Source organism: Trachemys scripta, chromosome 2 (genome assembly GCF_013100865.1).
Source record: "Trachemys scripta elegans isolate TJP31775 chromosome 2, CAS_Tse_1.0, whole genome shotgun sequence".
Lineage (NCBI taxonomy): Eukaryota > Metazoa > Chordata > Testudines > Emydidae > Trachemys > Trachemys scripta.
The window spans coordinates 44,250,246-44,269,554 of NC_048299.1; the positions used below are offsets into that span (position 1 = coordinate 44,250,246).

Here is a 19,309-nt window from a genome sequence, read left to right on the forward strand (position 1 = left end):
ATATGCATCCGAAGAAGTGGGCTGTAGTCCACGAAAGCTTATGCTCTAATAAATTTGTTAGTCTCTAAGGTGCCACAAGTACTCCTGTTCTTCTTTTTGCGGATACAGACTAACACGGCTGTTACTCTGAAACTTATAAATCCTGAGTTACTCCATTCAAATCAATGGAATTACTTCAGATTTCTACAGGTATGAGAGCAGAATTTGGCCCTTAGTATTTAAGGTACCTCAACAAACTAATATCATGTACTAAAAAACAGCAGTGCGGTCAGGAGTGCACCACCACTTAATTCTTGTAGCTATTTCCCCGCAGTATCCACTAGGGTGATCAGATGTCCCGATTTTATAGGGACAGTCCCAATATTTGGGGCTTTTTCTTATATAGGTGCCTATTACCCCCCACCTCCCATCCCGATTTTTCACATTTTTCTATCTGGTCACCCTAGTATCCACAGACTGCTAAGCTCTTGCCAAAGGGGGAATTAGATCTCTTTGAAAAGTTAAACTTGATTGTTATTATCTATTTATAGGTCACCACTGACATGCAGGGAGCTTTACTTATAAGATGACAAGTCCTGCCCCGAGGGTCTTGCAGTTTAAGACTCCGATCCTGCAAATGCTTAGCCATGTGGGTATCATTACATATGTGCTAGTCTCATTGAACCCAGTGAATACACGCATGTGCATAAGTGATGAAGACCTGAGTCCACATCAGATATAACACAATGGGCAGTGTCCGATGAGGGGGGAGGAGGAGTTTTTAAATGGTAATTAAATATACACGTTCGTTTTCTTTCAAATGTGTCTAGTTAGTTCTGATTTTTCTTTTATGGAGAATATGATTGGGAGTGAGAACACAAACAGACCAGAGTGGATGCTAGTAGTTGCAAGTTAGCGGCAAGAAGTGAGGAGGCTGCCTGGTGCCCAGGAAAGGGGGGCTGGTTCCAGGCGTAAGGGGTAGCATTAAAAAAAAAAAAAAAAAAAAAAGTACAAAAATGGGAGTTGGATTTTTTTCAAGTGGATGTTTACAGATCCTACAAAGCATTTGGAAATTGTTTAATACATCAGCGTCTGCCTAGCAGCCCTAGCAGGTTGCGCTACCATTTGGGTGACCGAGATTCTGGAGCATATTGGAGGAAGCTATTTTATCCTCTCGCCATACCAACAGTACAATAGTAGCAGTAAATATTGATAGATTATGGGAGAACCCAAAGGTCCGAGTTCAGACCTGATCCTGAGAGAGGCTGAGCACTTTCCGTTCCCAGTGACTGCAACAGGAGTTGAGTATGTTCAGGACACCCTGGCATCTGGCCTTAAATCTGTGAGCATATACTGTATATTGATGTTGGCATGGGGAAAGGAGGGGAGGGTTATGGGCCATCTCCTAAGGATCTATCCTCAGTCTTTGTGGAGAACTCCAACTAATGTAAATAAAGGCTGCACAGGTGGAGCAAGGTCCAATTATCTGAAAAAATGTCAGTCCAGAATGTAGGAAAATCCTAAAACAACGTTATCCAAATTAGCCTAGAGAATGACTCACTACCATAGCAGGCAACAGCTCCCTCATAAAGGCAAGGCCTATGCCTAAATGTTGGGGGTCTCCAGCTGTGAAAACAGAAAATAAACACTATCTGACATAAAAAAGCAAGAAGGAGGCATTTGAAATATTGAAGGATAATTACACAAAAGAGGCAAGGCAGATTTTCTCTTTAAGTGCAGTGTGTAATAGAGAATTTCTGCTCTCTCCTAAAATTGGCACAGTATTTTTTTCTTCCTGATTAATGGTTGAATTCTTTTCCATACAGGTAATCTCACCCACTAGGGAGGGATAGATAGTTCATTGGAGGAGGCTGCTGTTGGCTGCTATGTTTTTAATCCTATTTCAACTCATTTGTTTTGGGGGTTTTTCCTGAAATGTCAAACAATTTAGGATCTTTAAAAAAAAAATCACAACCACGCTCTTTACGTTATTAAAATATGCTGCATATATCAAAACATTCCTTGTTTAATACAGCAGAATATAAATTAATCAAAGGGATAACTTTGCCAGAACTAGAAAAAGCAAACAGGCGATGACTGATTGTTTTTGGATTGTACAGGAAGGACTATTCACGGGCATGGCAAATTAACCACACTAGTGAGTCACATACACTGGTATGGTATGCAGGAAAGGGAAGTCAACTGAATGAAAATCAAGACCTGCAATTTGGGAACCTCATTTTAAATTATGAAAATCTTCAGAAATGGATGTGTTATAATTTGAGAGCTGGAAAAATTATTAGAGAGACAAATTCATTATTTGACCTACTAAAGTAGCGCTTTCCTTTGAAGCTTTATCATCTTCTCTCTGGAATTTCTGCAGGGCTGTAAGGGGGGACAGTGGTCCCCCCCCCGCCCTCCTCCCCCCTGCTCCTCCCTGCCTACTATTACTACTCATCTTGGCCTCTCCCTCCAACTGGATGCCTGGAACTCTCTCCATAGGAAACGGAGGACAGCTACAGAGGTGAATGAGCCCTCTTTCTGTGCAGGAGTGGGAACAGCCATATGCGTGTCTGGTGGTCATAACCACTCAAATATTATTATAAAACATTTATATTGGGCCTCAAATTTACATGGCATTTTCCAGGACACCGTCAGAAACATTCCTTACTGTGAAGGTATTTTAATCTAAAACAACAGAGAGGTGATTGATATTTTTCTCACTTCTCTGTATCAATGACTTTAAAATGGAGAATTTTTATTCAAAAACATACTTTGGAGGGGGGAGTAATTCTACTTTTAAAAGTTCAGAGTTTGTCTGAAGAGGAACTGCAATACAGAGTTGTAAGATGCTTTTAAAATAAATTACAGTATCCCATCTCTAAGATAGCATCCATTTAATCTCAATACTTTTTATGTTTTCATAGCCTCCTTTATCACCAAAATATGGTTTCTTAATAATCTTCATTGGATATACAGTGAAGCTAAAATATTCCTTTCCACAGAAGTTGTTGATCAATATTAACATTTCCACTTAATAATGAACATTTTTGAGAGATTCTGATTACATTTTTTTGAAATTCACAAATGAACAAAATATTGAATAGCTAAAACTTTATTTGGCTTTGTAAGATGATTCTTTCTTGAATGCTCTAACTTTTAAGAAAATGTGTGAATGGTGCATGAACCATACATTTAAAAGATTAGAAAAAATCCCCCAGAAGTCTATCATCTTCTTGATGATGATTGTTATTTCTATAAAACTATATTCCACGCACTTTCCTCCTCCCTCTTTGACAGAGAATACACGGAAATATTATATTGCAGTGCAACAGCAATAGGAAATATGTTCTAGGAATACTTTGTTCAAGTCGTTTTACTCCGTAAAAAACATGGCAAAGAAACTTTAAAGTGTTTCAAGCTAAACTGCCACTGACATAATGCAGCAAATGAGTACTTACTCGAAGATTTTTCCTAGCTGATCAACATCTGAATTTCCACGAAAAAGTGGCCTGAAAGAATAAAGAAATAGAGTAAGCTTTCTTTAACTAAAGTGAACTTGTACTTGTCACTGAAAGTTTCCAAAACAAACCAAAAACCTGTTATTTTGCTGAATGCTCGGTTGTTACCCCTTCATGTTTTTATCCAGTCTGTAACTGCACTTTTCAAGGTTTCTCCGTGGATTGGTAACAAGACTTTAAGTTAATGGATCAGGCACACATACAGACATGTTACATTTGAGAAATAATTGCATCCTTTAACATGAGTAAAATAACTTTATTTCCTATCCTTTTTTAAGCTATCAGCATAAGAGTAAATCAAACCACTGGTTGATGAAACAATGTTATCCACAATAATTATGTAGGCCACATTCAAAGTGCTGTTTAGAGAGAGTCATGCAATGCATTTTAATAAAATAAAAGACTGATTACTAATGATATGTTTTAGAAATCAAATCCCTTGTGTATTCTATTAAAAATGAATCCCTAAGCTCTGGGGTTCAAATAGAAGACAATGGGGTTACACGAATCTGTAAATCATGGGATGTAAAACAGTGCAGAATTTACCTTGAAAGAGAGGAAAGCTTCTGCTGCATAAATAAAGATACATGTAGGAAATAAATTAATAATCCAAGCCTTCAAAGGGTTGTTAGAAACAACAGTGACTAAAAAAATACTCACTTTGAAAACTAGTGATATATACCATGTCCTTTTAAAGTGCAATTACAGTTTTTGTTCTTCTGTTATTGTAATTTGCAAAATATCATCCCCCTCTAATGGTCCATTTACTAAAAGCAATGTGAAAGCGACCGTACAGTAAGAGATGTAACAAACATTTGCGTGATATATTAGCTACCTGTCCCCACAGCACAATAAGGGTGTGATCTGTACCTATGTTTATGCTTAAAATTCTAAAGAGATTTAAAACAGATTAGTAAATCCCGGATAATTTAGGGTCCTGTCCACTAGGAATTTATAGATCTTTCTATGGTGAGCAGGCCGCTGGTAACTGTGTAAGGTAGTGTAGCACTTTGGCGCAGCTATAAAAGGGATATAGTGGGAGTAGTCAAAGAAGCACACTGTAGGCAGATTGCAAGAAATGAGATTTTACTGTTGTCAGCTAACAGCCAGGTTGCCTCCCCCTTCAGAACTCTTAACTCCCAGAATGCAATGCATGTTGTAAGCTCACAGTTGCAGTTACCATGACACAACACAGGGTAGCACTTTAACTGAAACACAGAGACTTTATAAACGATGCATATTCTGGTGCCTTCAGTAGCAGCACATGATTGAGTTTTCCCCATGACCAGTTCTCCTTCCCCTTCACTTGCCCAACGTATTGCTTTTCTGTCCCCTGACTGAACTCCCTCACAGTGCTACCAGTCAGTGAGATACCAACCATTTAATGGTTTCAGTTTGCCAGAGAAGAACTCCCATCTGCATTAGGAGATAAAGGGACACTTGGCCATATCCTTCCTCCTCCCCAAACCACAGGCACAGAAATGGGAGTAGTCTGCATAGTCCTAAGGATGGTTTAAAAGGCATGTTTCTCCCTGCCTACCAGTTAATTCCTGGAAAGACTGAAGGCACAGTACTTCTTAGAGCTCTCACTGGGGCAATGCAGCTCCATGTCACTGTCTAATTTAGGGTTGTGGATCAATTACACAATCTAGCCTTATACGTCCTCACATATGTGACAGACCCAAGAACCGTAACATCTCTCCTCTAAAACGACTGACCACACAAAATGTCCTGAAAGAAGTCTGTGACACCCAGAAAAACAATAGCAAAGGAATGACTGTAAAATGTGCAGGTCATCTTTCCTGTACTATATGTGCATTCTACTCCCTCATGTTTGCACATCAGCTTAGACTCAGCTGTTTTGGGGAAGGAAATTGAGAGAAGAATCTGACCCAGTTACCCCTGCAGCTGTACTATTCCAAGTTTAAACTGCCTTTTTGTTGACTGTGAAGCATTGTGCACATTTAGGACAGTGGGTCTGAAATAAATAATAAGTAATGGTACGTGTTGTTTTGCACATGTACACCACTGTTTGTTGATTAATTTTGGCCTCTTTTTAATAAGATTGCTTCCGTTTACATTGGATCTTTACTCATTTTAGCCTTTCCTGCTTTATGTCATTTCACCGTATCAGCTTCTAAGGAAAAGAAAACATGACTCCAAACAGATATGAACAACTAATCTGCGGTCAGTTATGGGCCTGATTTGCGGAAGTGTTTGAGCATCCATAATTCCACAGAAGTCAGGGGAGGCAGCAGGTCCTTCATGCCTCTGTTCATTTTGACAACTTCAGGTAATTTTTAAGTGACCATTTGGAACTGCTAACGTGCTTCAACCTCCTCCATCACGCTGTGGATTTTCCTCTGGCTCAAAGCATTATAGAGCAGGCCCCTTTAAGTTAAAGAAATGTACGCATTCAAAACGTTCCATCCAAGCAAAAGTAAAGCAGATCCAATGTTTTAAAATGTATTCTCAACCTTGTGTTAATGTGAAAACTTGGCAAATTCAGTCTTGTTCTCAAATCACCTTAGGCAGTGTCATGCCAAAACAAGTATGATTCTTGGGATTTTTAAGAACGACTTTTCCCATAGCTGCTGCTCCCTTGGATTTAGTAAGAGCTGAAGCAAGAATTTAAATTCTTTTGAGAGTGTAACCATAGAACACAACGTGACCTTCCAGAACACTCTGATATTCCACCACAAAGAAGAATTAATTCATTCATCTTTCAAACTCTTATCCATCCCAGAGTCATGACTTCAACAGGGTGCCAGCATTGGGCAACACCAATGGGATGAATTTGCCTCATGAATTTGGGCTGATAGCTCAATACTCCCTGTACACATGACTGGGGAAGTACATTCATTTAATCTGCAGGCACATGAAGACCTGCTGTCTCACATTTTGGCACCATTTACTCTGTAGTAGTGGTGTGCCAGCACAGACTGTATGTGCAAATCCAGTGCACCTTATATGGGAACTCTCATCTCAAGCAATTGTTTTTTAATTCTTTTCTTAAAGGTGGATGTCAGCACTCCCAGTACTGCTGAGTCTGGAGTATACTCCAGCAGCCACAGGAAAAATCAAATTTCATCCCCTGTTTCTTGTATCTTTCACTTGACTTACTCCCCAGGGTTTATTTATTTTATATGAACTGAATCCAGAAGTCCTTAACTCAGAGATACAGTCTCCTTTATGTGATGGTAGTCTGTGTAAAACAAGTTAAACTCGGGGGGATGGTTCAGTTTACGGAGTTTCCTACTTGCTCTTTTGTGGGGCAATGGCAAGGGACTGGGTTTGCAACCTGTAGCAGAGTTCCATCCTCTGAACTCATGGAACCTCTAAGAGTTCTGTGCAGATAGGGATCCATAGGAGGCAAGGGCTATCCACCTGGACACCTCTGGCCTCCATTATTCCCCCCTTCCCCCTGGACCCTACCAGTTCCCACTGACACTGGTTACTGCAGGAGCAATGCTTGTGGGAGGTCCCCATTCAGAACATATCTAAAAGGCAGGGGGAAGGGCCATGTTCTACAGTGCAGACAAGGCAGAAGTTTATATTTGCACAGCCTCAGGATATCTCAACTTCGGCAGTGTTCTCCATGTTTTGTTTTGATGGGCAGGTTGATTTGGGGACAATCCAGAGCATCTCCAGTGGCTCCCCCACTCCCTCTCCAACTCTTTGGAGCTGGAATGTCACAAAGTCCCGTGTGTGGCATCTGCTGGGTGCAGGGGAAGCATGCCACGGAGTTGGACTCCTTTTTACTGTGGGAGCAGGCTCTCCTCAGTATGTGGATGTGGAGAGGAATAGGAGACACTCAGTTTTGACTCAGTCTTAGTGGAGCGAGGTCCCAGTGAAGTCAAGGACTGAGTGAAAATTGAATAAGAATCTCAGGATTTGGCATTGAAGTACAGAATGTGCTGATGCCCTATTAAGCGGATATGAGCTATAGGAGTTTGCAATATGGCTTTTTTCTCAGGGCAAATCTATTTACCTTCTTAACAGAGCAAGCCAAAAGAAAGATAAATACACACAGAAATATAAATAGAAGTTATAATATAAACTAACAGTGGAAAACAACACAAATACAAAAATGTAATGTGTGTGTACAGATCAAAAATATTTACACTGATATTTCCCTGGCAGAAAGGAACTGATCATAGATTCCAAGGTCACAAGGGACCAGTAGGATCATCTAGCCTGACTGTGTAACACAGGCCCTAGAACTTCCCTGACAAATTTCTTTGAGCAGATCTTTTTTTAAAAACACCTAGTCTTGATTTAAAAACTGTCAGTGACGGAGAATCACCATGACCCCCAGTAAATTGTTCCAATAAGTAATTACCCTCACTGTTAAAAACTGACACCTTATTTCCAGTCTGAATTTGTCTAGCTTCAACTTCCATCCATTGGATTGTATTATACCTTTCTCTGTTACATTGAAGAGCCCATTATCAAATGTTTGTTCCTCATGTTGATACTCATAAACTGTGATCAAGTCACCTTTTTTACCTTCTCTTTGTTAAGATAAATAGATTTTGCTCCTTGAGTCTATCACTGTAAGGCATGTTTTCTAATCCTTTAATCATTCTTGTGGCTATTCTCTGATTCCTCTCCAATTTATCAACATCCTTCTTGAACTGAGGACACCAGAACTGGAAACAGTGTTCTAGAGGTAAAATAACACCTCTACTCCTACTAAAGATTCCCTTGTTTGTGCATCCCAGGATCATGTTCGCCCTTTTGGCCACACCATCTCACTGGGAGCTCATGTTCAGCTCTCTGTCCACCACAACCCCCAAATCTTTTTCAGTCACTGCTTCCCAGGATAGCGTCCCCCATCGTATAAGTAAGAACTACATTCTTTGTTCTTAGATGCATAGATTTACATTTAACCTTATTAAGATGCATATTGTTTGCTTGTGCTCATTTTACCCAGGGATCTAGATCACTCTGAATCAGTGACCTGTACTCTTCATTATTTACCACTCCCCCAATTTTTGTGTCATCTGCAAACTTCATCAGTGATGATTTTATGTTTTTTCTCAGGTCATTGCTAAAAATGTTAAATAGTGTAGGGCAAAGAACCAGTCCCTGCAGGACCCCACTAGAAACACACTCAGTGATGATTCCCTGTTTACTATTACATTTTGAGACCTATCAGCCAGTTTTTAATCCATTTGATGTGTGCCATATTAATTTTGTATCGTTCTAGTTTTTTTAATCAAAATGTCATGCTGTATTAACTCAAACACCTTACAGAAGTCTAATAGCAAGAAAGATTTCACCATTCACCAACTCTATGCTCTTGTTTGCTTTTCCAAAGCTCACAAAGTCACACATTTTGTTCACTTTCATTGAACACTTTGTCCATCTGAGATGGATACCTGCTCTCTAAAGGTTGCGACCTTTGTTGTGTACATGCTGCTCTTTATATCAGCTGCTGCTCAGTGAAAATTAAAGTGTAAACATATCATAAGAAAATCTCCTGTGGCCAAATTCATCTCTGGTCTAACTCCATTAACATGTCACAAGGAGTGCATACAAAATCATGGAGTTGCACCCCAGAGATAAATGTGGTCTAAGTGTATACAGGCTGGATTGCTTCTAGACTTTAGACTATACTGCTTTATAGACTTGAGGAAAATACTTGTTTTCCCTGTAATAATAAAACCACCTGCATAGAGAAAGCAAAGGAGATTTTTATATGCTCCTTGGCAATGACTGATCTTGAGTACCACGCATTAGGAGCCAATGCATTTAAACTAGTTTATCTGACTGGAAATCACTTCTCCATTTCTGACTTTGAGGTGTTAACCTTTGAATAAAACAGATATAAAAAGATGTATAAGAAAAATAGGATCAAGGAGAAAAAAGTAGTCAAGGCATTCCATTTCTAATCCAAACACATTACAGAGCCACAGGGGTAGCTCTAGAACCGCCAACACAACTGCCTACAAAACTGGGCCAGGAGCCAGATACATGAGATGCAAGAGAATTAACTTCCAAAGGCTGATATCTGGATTCTGTCATTGTTAGTACAGCATGGTGACTACTCAGTAGCTGAGCACCTATCACAATCTTCATCTCTACAAAAATCTATGGAGATTGTTTCCTAATTATTGACTGAGTATACTGCAAATCTACACACATTTCTTGGGGCCAAAATCTAGCTGTGGAATGTAATCTTTGAAAAGTTAAGTCATACAGATGCTCCCTAAAATCATAAGAGCACGGTGAGCATAAAAGACTGTACATCTCCAGTCTCAGGTGATCTTTGTGTTCTCAGGCATGTAGGGTGGATAAGGGCTGATGACGAAGCATGAGGAAGTGTTGGGAAGAAGAGCAGCAAGTTCAGAACTGATAGTGGATGACTGGATGACAGAAGAGGAATTAAAAAGAAGAAGTCCAGAGGAAATAGGGTGACATGACATAGTGGAGAGAGAGATATGTAAATGAAAGGGATACAGCCCAAAAGAGGAGGTCCATGAGGGTAGGACTGGGGATTTGGGAACTTAGTTCTCCCAGTAGGGTTGTGGAGGTAGGTTTAGCCATTTAGGAGCCTGTATGTGTGTTTGAGGGAGATAAGATGACTGCAAAGAAAGAAAGGAAAGATCAAGAAACATTTGCCAAGGGATCCTGAATCTCCTGGGAAATCTGCCCAGCTACAGAAACTGTAATTCAGAGATATATTTAAACGGTGGGTGTTTCTTTTCATCTTACAAATAGGCGAGTGGCAGACATCACTTACTTGTTGACTTAATATACCCTCTCTACACACACACACACCATTTGAAAGCTTATTATATCTACTTTAAGGTGAGCTATGATGTTGCGCTGTCAAGTGGTGCTATTACCATAGAAACAGGGATAAACAATGACACCATCAACACATTAACATGACCACTTTGAAATATTTCCATTCATTTCTGTTAGTTTAATGACTCTATGTATTATTTAAAGACAGAAAGTTGGATTTCTTTGTGACCCCAAAGCATCACAACAACAATCTAAAGGGTAAAACAAAATCTAATAACTTTGTACAGGTATCATTGAAATGTAATAATGCTGGTGACATTTCTAGTCAACATCATTATTGTCATCTTGTTCATCATTATCTCTGTCAAGAGTGCGTGGGTAGCCACAGTCTTCATTGCCTTGAATGTACACAGTTCTCTGTGGAGAACATCATTTCTGTATCTTTGCTAAGGACAGGGCTGTGCAGAAAACAATTTTTGGACTGATAGCTGCTGTGATTATCCCTCTTTAAATTTGGTCTTCTTGGCAAATGTTTTGATGCCAGATTTCTTGACATGCCTGAAAAAGCTACCTGTCCCATTAGAATCAAGCACACTTCTCACAAATCTCTGCACTTGTTCTTCACCAGCATCTGCTATTTTCAGTAGATACTCTTGTACATCTGATGTTACATGCTATACAGTAGATATGTTGATAAGCACCTCTGGATGTGATACAGGGTCAAATTGTTTGTCATATGGTTGATGATATGACTGGTAAGAGCTGTAACATACTCATCATCCCTCTTCATTGCAGAGGCAAGGACTTGTTTGTGGACTTTGTCTTCACGACTTCTTGTCAGGCCACTTCTTTCTCTGAAAGCTTTTGCATATTCATAATACGAAGCTGTGTATTGTCATCTCTAACACTAATACCGACCTGTATATAAATGTCACTGAATTAAAAGGCTAGTTTCTAGAATATTTCATGTAATGCCTGAGCAGTTACAAATTAAAAACTTTTGCCAGGCAAAATAAAGGCAATATTGTACATACAAAAGCTTACAAAAGGAGATGCATTAGGAATTCACATACATTTATATCTACCTACCACACAGTACGAACTGTGGGCATGCAATCTACTACTACTGATGTAGAACCTTCAGTGTGAGACTGATTTGGTCATCAAATTTAAATTGAAAATATTGAAAACTATTATAATCATTTGTGAGTAAGGTTGCCAAGTTTGGTGGGACGTATTCCTGCAGGTTTCGCCACATGATCTTTAATTCCTGGGGGCTCCACGACAATCCTGGAAGGTTGACAACTGTATGAGATATTTTGACATTTAAAGAAATGCAGTGTGAAAACATTTGATGTTAGTATGTTGCAAAATGTTGATATTTGTCATTTTTGCTGTATGCTAAACAGCTTAATAATTTCTGAAAAAAATATTCTTGCCCATGCAAAACCAATAAAAACCCCTTTACTACATTGTCATTTGGTAACTTTGACTAATAAGCACCACATTACGGTGCTGAAATTAACATAAACTGTAGTCGTAGTCATGTTCCAGTGTTTCTGGGACTGTGCAAAAAATGACACTTTCTCATTTTGGGTTCCTTTGTTTCACCTCACCAACATGCTTACAGCACCACTTGACAGCTTCACATCATACCTCATCTAAAGGTACATAAAATAAGCATCCAAATGATATATGATGTGGGTGTGTGTAGGGCAGTGGTGGGCAATCTGCGGCCCACACGCGGCCCATCAGGGCAAGCTATCGTCGGGTCGCCAGACAGTTTGTTTACATTTGCACGGCCGCCTGCAGCTCCTCGTGTAGGGTGTGTACATTAAACTCCAAAAATTTGGCCCTTTTTGGAGAATTGCTGCATGCCTAAAAATGTGAGTAGCTGGAAAATACTCATTTTTGTCAGATTATTAGTAGTTTGTTAAGAAGGAAATATTTTCATTTTAGAATTTGAACACAAATCAGACCTAGAACTAAATCAAAAGCCATCTGAAATGACTGAAAAGCACTTGAACCTGAATGTCCCTCAGAGACCCATGCACAGAAGGGACCCTCTCCAGGCCTTTCTCTCCACCCCATGTTCTTCTCCCTCTTCTATGGATTCCACAAAGGCATTTATACTGCAGATGTGAAAAGAGAAACTCAAGCACGGTACGAGGGAAAATATACATATTTTAAGGAGGAAGATTCTTGCAGCCTCTGATCAGTAATATAACTGCAAAGCAGTGTAAGAACTACATTCTGAAATCAGGCCACAGCTGAAAGCTTTGCATGCTCTGGACAGTTACCCACTTCCAGTCACAAGTGACTTGCCTCAGCTGTTGTGCAATTCTGAGTTCTCATTTTAAACGTAATATTTTTGGTACTTCTCCCTCTCCTCTCCCTTTAATAATATCTCTGTGTGGGTGAGTACAAGACACAGCATGGAAAGGACTTACTTCATATACAACTTATTACGCTTGATCACAAGTTACGCAGGTGTTCTAAGGAACATACAGTCTCCTCCTCATAGATAAAGAAAGCTGACTTCGACATGGGTTAGGTATATGCTGGGTGACAGCCAGTCCTTAATTTGTGCCAGGGTTTAATCCTGGCACCTCTGGGCTTGCTGTGTCAATTATTAAAGTAAAAAAATTGCTTGAGCCCTGGCTCTTAATTGCTTAAGCCTCAGTACCTCTTTCATTACAAATGTAAGCACTGGTGACAGCCAAACTACCATTTGAGAGACACCGGCCTGACATCTTGACTTTCTCAGTTTGGTCTTTAACGCCAACACAAAATACTTTACCAATATGTACCCTTCTTTAAGTGAAATAGCATTGGGCCTGATTCCAATCCCACTTATAGTGGTATAAATCAGGAGTTATCTCACTGAGATCATTGGAATTACATCAATATTAAACCTGTGAGAAAACAGAACGAGGCCCAAAGTGTTGGAAGAGCTAGAGATTCTCACAAGTGTGAACTTCTGGAGTTGACCTGCAACCACTTGCTAGGTGAAAGTGCAGTGGCTTGTTTCTGAAAAAGTTGCTGCAGATTTTCAGGTCTTAATTTTACCCCCAGTTCATATTTAAAATGAAATAAATTAATTGAAAAAATAAGGACCAAAATCCAGGCCCTAGATGTGTGCGCAAGCAACTCTCACAGAAGCCCACAGGAATTCTGCCTGAATTGGGAAGCCAGCACACTTTCCTGAAGATGCTCTCTGTGTTCTGGTGGGGCATCTACCCCCAAAATGGAAGATAGTGGAGGAATGAGCTAGCTAGATGTTCAGTGATATTCCAGGAGCACAAAACAGAGAAGTGCTGAGATACTCTGGTGATGTGCACCGTATAAAAACCTACATAGGCTAGCATAGAAGAGACCCCAAACTGCTAGAAATGAGTCTGGAGGCCATTGGCTCCCCAGAAGACTACTGACATCAAGATGGAGCATGATACTTGTAGGTACAGACAACCCATGGAAACAGAGAGGCAATCCTATTGGTTAGTAACAAAATTAGAAATCATGTGAGCTTTCCTTGGTTTGAGTTTCATTATGAAAGGTTTGCAAAGCTTCTGCCACCACTATTTCCATTATCCAGAGATGGTGAACTTTCAGATGAATGCTTTGAACACAGAGGCTGGCCACCTGGATAAGGCCAGAATTGTAAAGGTTAATAATGCATTAATCATGAGAAATGTGGAGATGGAAGTAATGGAAATACATGTTCCCTTTGAGTGGTGACTTAAAAAGGAAAGTGAACAGAAGTACAATGTATAAATAAACTAATGATATTCTCCCATTTAGATTCAATCAGTAAGTAAAAATACAGTAAAGAGCAGAAGAGAGATTTTAAATGGAAAAAACATCTCTTTTTCAGGTTGCCTTTAGGAGTGGGCAAGGGGAGAATTTGTCATGGGTGCTAACAACAGTTGGTTGGTGTTTTTCACTCATGTATCATACTTCAAAATTCTAGATACCCTCAAAGTTGAATGAAGGTGGCTATGTGCTTGAGACTGCACCACTGAAGTCAAAGGGAGCTTTAACATTGACTTTAAAGGGTATGGGATCAAGCCCCATAAGCCTATGGGGTGAGTGAAGTGAGAAAGAAAAAAAGGACTGTATTTTAAAGGTGAGCGAAGAGTATGCCTGACAAAAATTATGAGCAAGATGAGTGCAGAATTTATTTGCTCTCAGAGTACTCTCTAACCTAGGTAGTTCTCATCTGTTCCTGAAGCGGAGTTACTTTAACATTCATCTTTTAACATTCTTATTTTTTTTAAATGGACGAGCCTTGATAGGTTGAACGTCCTTCACTTATTCCCTAATCACAAACGTCACCGTTTTCTTATCTGTGGACATCTGCTTCTCCAGAAGATTTGTAGGTTTATTTCACCAGGGCTTTTGGAGTGATTATTTCAACTCAGTGAGCATGACAAAACTATGGCATTTTGAAAACTGCCCCAATTTTTGAACCAAGTTCTGGAAGTGCATACACAATTGACTTGGGAAAATGGGAAAGGGTAAAATAATGCATGGTCTCTGCAGAAGCTTTACCCCTAGTTTGCACTAAAAGTTTTCCCCAACAATGTGATTAACTACATGAGTGTCATTCCCCCACCTCTCTACAAACACTGATTCAAATTACATTTACCTATTATGAGCCAGCAGTTTCAAGTCTGAATGTGCATCTAAACTGTAGGCGTCTGCATTTTTGTGTCACTCAAATGCATCAAACAGAGCTACTGATATGACACATATGATTTAATCCAACTCTTCCTGCGAACACTAATTTAGCTTTTTTATATTCTTTTCTTGCTCATATATGTATTTTATATCCTTTTTTGATTTGTGCCCTCTAAAGCTGTTATGCCTCTTTGTAGTTCTTGCACATCTGCAATTTAAAGTTTTAAAGATATTACTTAAATTAAGGTGAATAGCTTAGAGCAGGGAGAGAACACAGAGTTCCTTCCTTCCAATTTACCCACACAGGAGACAGTCAAAATTTGTCTGCAAAGTGCTAAGCAGAAGTGTAAGGAGGCCAGTACTGTGTGAAGCAACCCTGCCCCAAGCGGTATGTGATGAGTTTAGTCATGAGTTTAGGCCCTGTTTCGCAGACTTCCATCCATCAAGAAACTGTCAAGCACTTGTGCTGTGAAAGCACTGGCTAGACCTTTTTAAATGTGTGCAGTAGTAAGATCCACTGTACAGCATGTTCCCCAAGCATACCTTGAACAGCTGTAAGGCCCTCCCCCATAGCACTCCAGCGCTGGAGGTGTTCCCCACTCTTTACAGTCCCACGGCTCTCCACAACCATAATTTATTTCTAAAATAATGGATCTAGCAGACAAGATTCAAAATTACACATTGCACATTTGATTCACACCTGGTTGTGTAAAAATGGGATTAAAGTGATAGTGTTCTCAGTGATCTTTGATGATATATTTTTAAAAAGTCTCTGGGTAAATGTATTCTGCAGCTGGGAGTGTGCAAGTAGACAGACATGCCCTAGCTCTGCTTGAACTAGTATGCTAAAAATAACAGTGTGGCCATGGCAGTATGGGCAATGGGCTCAAGCCACCCATCCGAGTACAGTCACACATGACCCTCTGGGTAGGTACCCAGGCTGCTAGCCTGAGCTGCTGCCTATGCTGTTGTGGCCATACTGCTATTTTTAGTGCACTAGCTTGAGTGGAGCTAGCATGTGTCTGTCCACCCATGCTGGGAAGCAGGCGCCCAGCTGCAGTGTAACATGTCCTTTATGTCAACAAAAGGCCAAGCTCAGGCTTAGGGACAGTTCTTGTCAGGTACCATACATGATTTAGTCTTTAACTGTGTTTCTGGTGCTACACCAGCTATTCCAACTGGAACAATAAATGTGTCTTGAACATGAAATATCTACTCCTTTAACTTGTACAAAATCCCACTGGGCAAAGCCAATCAAATCACAATTTCAGAGGTAGAGAATGATGGTTAATTTATTGTGGGTTCATGACTGCTTTTTCAATGCCAAGATAAAGCCCTGAAAGCTCATCAGTTAATGGTAACTACATTTTTTCGTCTAAGTATCAGTTATTAATATGGACTTTGTCCTGAGATTTTTTTTTAAATCCTGCTGAACGAGAAGCTGCTTAACTTGAATTAATATGCAAACTAGATACCATTAACTTAGGTTTGAACAGAGACTGGGAATGACTCGGTCATTACACTAATTGAATCTATTTCCCCATGTTAAAGTATCCTCACACCTTCGTGTCAACTGTCTGAAATGGGCCATCTTGATTATCACTTCAAAAGTTTTTCTCCCCTGCTGATAATAGCTTCTCTTAATTAATTAGCCTCTTACAGTTGGTATGGGTACTTCCACCTTTTCATGTTCTCTGTATGTATAAATATCTTCTTACTGTATGTTCCATTCTATGTATTCGATGAAGTGGGCTGTAGCCCATGAAAGCTTATGCTCAAATAAATTTGTTAATCTCTAAGGTGCCACAAGTACTCCTGTTCTTTTTGCTGATACAGACTAACACGGCTGCTACTCTGAAAAGGGATATATAATGGCTTTTCAAGTTTGAGGCATTAATTTAAATCCAATTCTGGCCTCACCAATTTAAAATATTTCTAATCAGATTGCTGTGATGGGAAACTTTTAGACGGGGAAGATTTAGTGCCATTAGGTCAGTTTCTCATGGAATAAACTCTCCTTAACCAAATACATAACAGCCTACTCATAGCTGTATCAGCTGAAAGTCTTTGCACACACTAATGATAGCATGAAGGAAATTAACTGTTACCTACCTGCAGTCTTTCTAAACCAAGACAGAGGCAAGTTAGTGAAACCGAATGGAAATATTATAAATCGGTGATCTCAGCATAAGACAGGTGCCTGGCAAATGAACATCCAAGCTCATCCTCTAGCTTTATTATTAAAATATTATGATTCATATCTTGCCAACTCTGTGCTAGGAGCTTCAGACAGCTAAGCAGAAAAGGTATCTTTCCAAAAGAACTTACAAGATAAATACCCAACTTAAAAATTACAGGAAGGGACAACTGATACACAGTAGTTCCCTAGTTCCATAATTGCACATTACATCATAAAACAGAGCACATCAATTTGATTAAAATGTTGTCATGGCATTTTTGGAAATTCTGGAGCTGGGTAGCGTTAGGAATAAATGAACCATAGGACATACTATGAAAAAATTTGGGAAAAGTCACCTGTCATTTGTAATATTGGGATAAGGTGGGAATCTGCGAGTTGCTCTAGCGGTGACGTTTGAGACCTAAGAGATAGGATATTCACACTACTGAAAAAGGTCAAACTCCCAAATTTGAAAGGATACCTCAAGTAGAAAGAAAACAGGTTTACAAAACCGAAAAGGGCTGAATCCTGGGGAAAAGGAATTTGTTCTGAAAGAAAACATTACATGGCTGGGAAACACAATTGTCAGCACCAAATGGCTTGGGTTGGGTGATCTTCAGTGGCACCTACTGCACAAAGTTTCCTTCACAGTTTTGTATCTGAAACAGGCTAAGTAAAACAAAACCAAAAACTGACTGTAATAAAAGACTCCTGATCAGAAAAGAATTTCTTAAAGGGGATTAGCACCCTTCAGACAAGAAAGGCAGCAGAATATAGTTTCAGCACTAAATAGCAAATTATTACATGAGTAGAGGTGAAATTTCAACTTATACTTTTTCTCCAGCTGTGGAGACTGAATCTCAAAAGACATGAAAGTGAATTAGATGGATGGTGTGAAAAAAATATTTTAATTTGTAGCAGCTGTCCTGGCTTACTGTGAATTAATAAACACCTGCAGACAAAATTAAGATGCTTATTAAAGGTTGGTAAGTTTTTACAGCAATGATAATAATGAAAACTGATATAGTTTTCAAAGGTCTATTAGAATTTAAACTAGACGCATTTGTTCTAGTGTTCACTTCTGTTACTCAGACTACACAGGCAGGAATACTCACACAGACACACATTGACATATGGCAGCACTATACTATAGAGTATCTTATATAGGAAGCACTACCATTATTAAACTCATTCATCCATTAGTGATTTTTCATTAAATTATCCTTTTCCATTGGTTCCTGGCCAAAACAAAGACAAAAAAAAGTAAGATTTTATTTTAAAAAGAAAAAAAAATCAGTATAAGGAATTCCTGATGCAGCTACTGCTCACAGAGCTATGGTTGTAATGCAATCTCCACTTCTGAAACACAGTATATACATAAATGCCACATCACAAAACAAGTAGTTTGTTTCACTTGTTTTTTAATGGTGACATGCAGTGTGCTTCATTACTTTGGGCCATATTTTGCCCTGTCCACCTCGCATCCTACCATAGGCTGCGCCCAGTCCTTGTTCCTGGTAAGTCAATGGCAAAATTTCATTAACTTTTGGCATTATGGTTCATATCATAGCATGCACATTTCTGTCTGAGCTACTTATATGGTACTCATCACCATCGTATCTGAGCACCTCACAATCATTAATGTATTTATCCTCACAACACCCCTGTGAGATAGAAATGTGCTATTATCCCCATTTTACACATGGGGGACTTAGGTACAGAGAGGCTAAGTGACTTGCCAACATAGGGACTTAAACTCTGGTCTCCCAAATTCTAGGCTAGGACCCTAACCACTGGACCAGGCTTGAACATGTTTGGTTGGCTGCTCTCAGCCCCAAATTTCTCTTTTGAAAAAGAGGAAGGGAGGCACTCACCAGGAGGGCAGCAGAAAAACCCTTAAAAGAAGAAGGCATTACAATTTTTTTTTCACATGCTGTTTCAAAAGTGCTCTATGACAAAGTGGCGTTATTTAACTATTAGTCAGTTTCTTTAATTCCAGGTTCACAGTATCCCTTTAAAATGGTGACTGATAAAATATGAGTCCTGATCACAGAAGAAACAGCACCTCTGCCTTTGGATGGCAAGTATGCTATTCAGAGGCTTTATGCAGATACTCTATCAGGCTTAGTGATTCTATGGTCATGCTTGTATGTCTGCATTCTTACAGCATCAGAGTACTATTCAACACTGCCAA

General features: G+C 39.5%; 1 protein-coding gene across 1 annotated transcript in view; it reads right to left on the reverse strand.

The window, feature by feature from the left end:
* The window catches only part of CDK6 (cyclin dependent kinase 6), a 189,501-nt gene that overhangs the window by 20,481 nt on the left and 149,711 nt on the right, over positions 1-19,309 (reverse strand). Inside the window, exon 6 of the mRNA XM_034760443.1 lies at positions 3,441-3,491. Within this exon, the coding sequence (XP_034616334.1) occupies positions 3,441-3,491 (51 nt within the window). The remainder of the gene's footprint in view (positions 1-3,440; positions 3,492-19,309) is intronic.